General features: G+C 50.2%; 2 gene segments (V, D, J or C); both read right to left on the reverse strand.

Annotated features, from left to right (window-relative positions):
• Window positions 1–4,837, reverse strand: part of LOC109378240 (Ig heavy chain V region 1B43-like) — a gene marked incomplete at its 3' end in the record, with an annotated part of 32,771 nt that overhangs the window by 7,820 nt on the left and 20,114 nt on the right.
• LOC109378239 (immunoglobulin heavy variable 1-46-like) overlaps window positions 2,931–4,837 on the reverse strand; it is a 2,809-nt gene continuing 902 nt past the window's right edge. The window contains 1 exon segment of the V gene segment in view: window positions 2,931–3,247. Coding sequence covers window positions 2,931–3,247 — 317 coding nt within the window.

Genomic DNA, 4,837 nt, shown 5'->3' on the forward strand with positions numbered 1-4,837 from the left:
TACAGGTTTATTCAAGGTCACACGTATCCTGTCCCACTGATCTGTGTCTATCTCCCCACCAGTGCCACTCGGTCTGAGTTATTGTGGGTATTATTCAGTCACTTCCAACTTCTACAAAGTTTTCAGTTATATCTGGAAATTATAAAATGTGCTGGTGAAGGTGGATTTCTGGACGTTCTTGAACAGGGCTTCAGGCAGAGCCTCCATCGTTATCCGGTATCACTCATGAGTCCCAGGCAGCACGCACCCTGATCTAAGGATCTAGACCTCCCCGTCTTTTGTCACTGATGGAGACATCAATCAGTTCACAGAACATCGGGGACAGAGACTGTGGATTTGGGAGTGAGATTGCTTGTGTCTCACGGGTGTGTGTTTCATGGTCATGGTTTCCTCAGTCTCTGTTGTCCATAATGATGTGATGACCGCTGGCCATTTGCAAAATAGTGTGGAGGGCAGGATAGTCCACCCCATAACAGGGCTGACCTTGTTCTCTGTTCCCAGCTCATGGTGACCCCAGAGTCTACACCACAGCACTGAGGGAGACCCCAACTCTGTCCTGATGACAGAAAAAGCAGGGAGCCGAGGGCAGTTAGAACCCTGATCTGTGTGAGCAGAGAGGGGACAGTTCATGACCACTGTGGTAACATCTGCATAATATCTGGGGGATTTTAATGAATAGGAAGTGTTTAATTCAATACGACATAATCTCCCTCTGGACTCATCTGAGTCCCTTCAACGTTGCCACATGGGTGAAGGCTCAGTTCCCTCCATCAGGCCGTTAGGATTTCCGAGAGAAAGATTTGAATACATAGCTAACTGAACCTTTCTTGTTTAGGGAACACTGGTTCTGTCACCTGCAGTGACAACCCTGGTCCCAGGGCCACAGCATCCAGTAGGAGAAATGAAGTCGAGCTGATGTGTGGATGACAAGCCGGCTCAAGATGCAATCCTCACTGTGAACCCCCATTGAATGACACGGACACCTCCTCAGCCTGTTCTGGGCTCTGATCTGAATGTCTCAATTCTGGGGTCAGTGTGTGTTCCTGGATTTTGAAAATTTTAGATTGTTAAAACCGTACTGTCATCCAGATTGTTGCTAGTAAGACATCCTGAAGTCCTGGGAAATCAAATTTTAAATTTGATTTCATTGTGCACTGTGTTTGGTAAATTCTCCCAATAGAATAGGCTATTTATAGACACTTCGGCAATCCTTGCCCAAATCTTGTCTTAGATGGTTTTATAAAGAGGAAGGAAGCCCCAGGCCCTCAGAGGAAGCCCCTCCCCTTCCCCTCCCCACCTGCTCCTGGGGCTGCAGCCCCTGCTGGGTGGGACCTGAGCGCCCCCTGCAGCCCAGTCGGCCACCAGTCAGCTCTCACTATGTGGTTTCCAGGGATGTTCAGAGGAGGAAACTTGGGGCCCAGGGCAGGCAGCCCAGGACACCCCACAATGGTGTATAACTATTTAGAATGAGTTACTTAAAAAGCATCCAGAGCAGGAAAAGTATGTGGACCCTCCTTTGTGTCGTTGAAAAAAGGAAATAAATCTCCTTTGTGTAAGGGACTGTTCTTGCTCCTAAGGGGGTCTCATAAGATATCAAGACCTCAGCTTGCAAAGACAGTGCCTATGACCTTGTATGATGAAAGGGATTATTGAAATTGTGATACCTTAAAAACCTTCAGGGCCGGCCGAGTGGTGCTTCGGTTGAGAGCTGGCTTGGGACGCCAGAGGGCCCTAGTTCAGATCCCACATATGAGGGCCGGTGACACTGCCCTCTACAGCTAAGTTGCTGAACAACAGCTCAACCTGGAGCTGTGCAGCTGTGAGTTGCCAGCGACGGCGTAGGCTGTAGCCACTGCTTCAGTGGATTGTCATGGGCTGCCGTGTGTGGGCAGCAGCCGGCATGGGCGGCCATCCAGAAGCTGGCGACTGGTCAGCCTCGCTTGGGAGGAGCACAGCGATGGTGCCAAATTGGGTTGGTGAGGCGGCGTCCTCCACAGCTGGACCGAGTAGCGGGAGGATGGCGACATGTCTGTTCCTGTTCCTCCAGTTCCCCAGTGCTGTTCCCATCCCCCAATTCCCCAATAAAAATCTTTAAAAAACAAACAAACAAAAAAACCCCTTCAGATGGAGAGAGTGTGTGGACTTCAGCATGGACACTGATGCCCACACACCGTCCTTGGAATAGCAAGGTGGGGGAGTCCTGCCCCAGGGAAGAAAGCCACACAGGGCTGGATGGGACATGTAGGGATCTGCCATGAGCCCCAAACGCAAAGGGACGGAGCTCTGATGATGGAACGGCCCCTGCAGCCTCTGGGAGATGCACGGCCCTGAGGACACTGTGATTTAGACCCAGTTTATCTCTTTTCCTGACCGATAAGAGGATAAGTCTGCCTTTCAAACTCGAATTGTGCTTTTGGACAGTTTCCAGAGACAAAAACTTGCAGAGTCTACATGTCCACACATGACTGTGGACGCCTGCGTCCTCCAATGACTATTTTGGGGCGGGGACATCTCAGGGCTTCTGTGTCCTCTGTCCTCCATTCTGCTCCCTGTTGTGACCCTCAGACTGTGATGCAGTTTATCTTCTCTGACCACAGAGAGGGAGCCACCTGCTCCTGCTCAAAGGAGAAGGTTCTGGCTTCTCAGTTCAGGGATGTCATGTTCCAATCCACGATCATGGTGACATTTACAGCATGAAAAGAGAACACTACAGACAATTTATTTACTTGTTTTTTTTCTCCTCCTGTGAGTTGGTTTCCCAGCACAGAACTAAAAATATTTCTTAGACAATGAACGAAAGCAGTTCCTTCATCTCTATATCCATAAACTTAAGTCAAAGAAAGGCTGTGCCCAGCTGCCTCTGTCACCTCCTCAGCCCCGCACAGCTGTCCCCTCCCTCAGGGTTTCTGACACTGTCAGGATGTGGCTTATCACACTGTGTATCTTGCACAGTAATACACGGCCGTGTCCTCAGGTCTCAGGCTGCTCAGCTCCACGTAGGCTGTGTTGGTGGATGTGTCTGCAGTGATGGTGACTCTACCCTGGAACTTCTGTGCGTAGCTTGTACCACCAGTGATAGGATAGATCCGTCCCATCCACTCAAGCCCTTGTCCTGGGGCCTGTCGCACCCAGTGCATATAGTAGTTGGTGAAGGTGTATCCAGAAGCCTTGCAGGACACCTTCACTGAGGCCCCAGGCTTCCTCACTTCAGCCCCAGGCTGTACCAGCTGGACCTCGGAGTGGACACCTGTGGGGAGGAGACAGGAGTGGGTGGAAATCCCTGTGACTGGCCCAGGTCCCCCCATCAGCCCAGGGATGGGGGAGCCCCTTACCTGTAGCCACTGCCACCAGGAAGAGGACTCTCCAGCTCCAGTGCATGGTGACGGCTGTGCTGTCAGGATGTCTATGGGGGAGCGTGTGGCTGTGGGGCGATGCTCTCAGGGCACAGACATGTCATATTTAACCCACCCACCTCAGCTCATTTGCATATTCATGAGCAGAGGGTTTCATAGCTGAAGACTTGGCCCACCTGAGAGAAGCTGGATGACACAGGGACCATGCTCAGTGGGTGTCTGAGGGTCCACGTCCTAATCCTTGTTGGAGCATATGTGTCCCCTGTCAGGTCCCTTAATCTGTGCAGACAGAGCACCTCCTACTGAGGAATGAGGTCCCCCAGGATGTGATCCTCACTTAGAACCCTCCTTTGGGGGCCACCTGAGCCTGTTCTTGGTTTAATCTGAGTCTCTGAATCCTGGGGTCAGTGTGTGTTCTAAATTTTGAAAATTTTAAAACTATCCTTGTCATCAAGATTGTTGCTATTAAGACATCTTGAAGTTCTAGAAAATGTATTTAAATTTGATTTTATTCCCCATTGTATTTGGTAAATTCTCCCAATAGAATAGGATATTTACAGACACGTCAGCAGTCCTTGTCCAAATCTTGTTTTAGAAGTTTTTATAAAGAATTAGGAAGCTCCAGGCCCTCAGAGGAAACCCCTGCCTTTCCCCTCCCCACCTGCTCCTGGGGCTGCAGCCCCTGCTGGGTGGGTCCTGAGCGCCCCCTGCAGCCCAGCTGGCCACCAGTCCAGCTCTCACTACATGAGATTTCCAGGGTCATTTAGAGGAGGAAACTTTTGGGGCTAATTGCAGGCCTCCCCAAAATATCCCACATGGTGTATAACTATTTAGAATGAGTTACTTAAAGAGCAGCCAGAGCAGGAAAAGCAGGTGGACCCCTCTTTGTGTCCTTGAAAAAAGCAAATATTCTCCTTTGTGTAAGGGACTGTCCTTGGTCCTAAGGGGGTCTCATAAGGTATCAAGACCTCAGCTTGCAAAGACAGTGACTATGACCTTGTATGGTGAAAGGGATTATTGAAAATGTGATGCATTAAAACTTTCAGATGGAGAGACTCTGTGGACTTCAGCATGGACACTGATGCCCACACACCATCCTTGGAAGAACAGCAACGTTGAGGGAAATTCTGCCCCAGGGAAGAAAGCAACACGCGGCTGGATGGGACGTGTAGGGACCTACAATGAGCCACAAATGCAAAGGACACAGCTCTGATGATGGAAGGAGCCCCTGCAGCCTCTGGGAGACACGTGGCTCGGGAGACACTGTGATTTACACCCAGTTTAGCTCTTTTCCTGACCAGCAATAGGATAAGCCTGCCTTTCAAACCCGAGTTGTGTTTTTGGACAGTTTCCAGAGACACCAATGTGCAGGTTCTACAAGTTCACACATGACTGTGGACGCCTGCATTCTCCAATGACTATTTAGGGGCAGGGACATCTCAGGGCTTCTGTGTCCTCTGTCCTCCATTCTGCTTCCCGTTGTG

The sequence above is a fragment of the Hipposideros armiger genome, unplaced genomic scaffold (genome assembly GCF_001890085.2).
Source record: "Hipposideros armiger isolate ML-2016 unplaced genomic scaffold, ASM189008v1 scaffold_1821, whole genome shotgun sequence".
In the NCBI taxonomy this organism is placed as follows: Eukaryota; Metazoa; Chordata; class Mammalia; order Chiroptera; family Hipposideridae; genus Hipposideros; species Hipposideros armiger.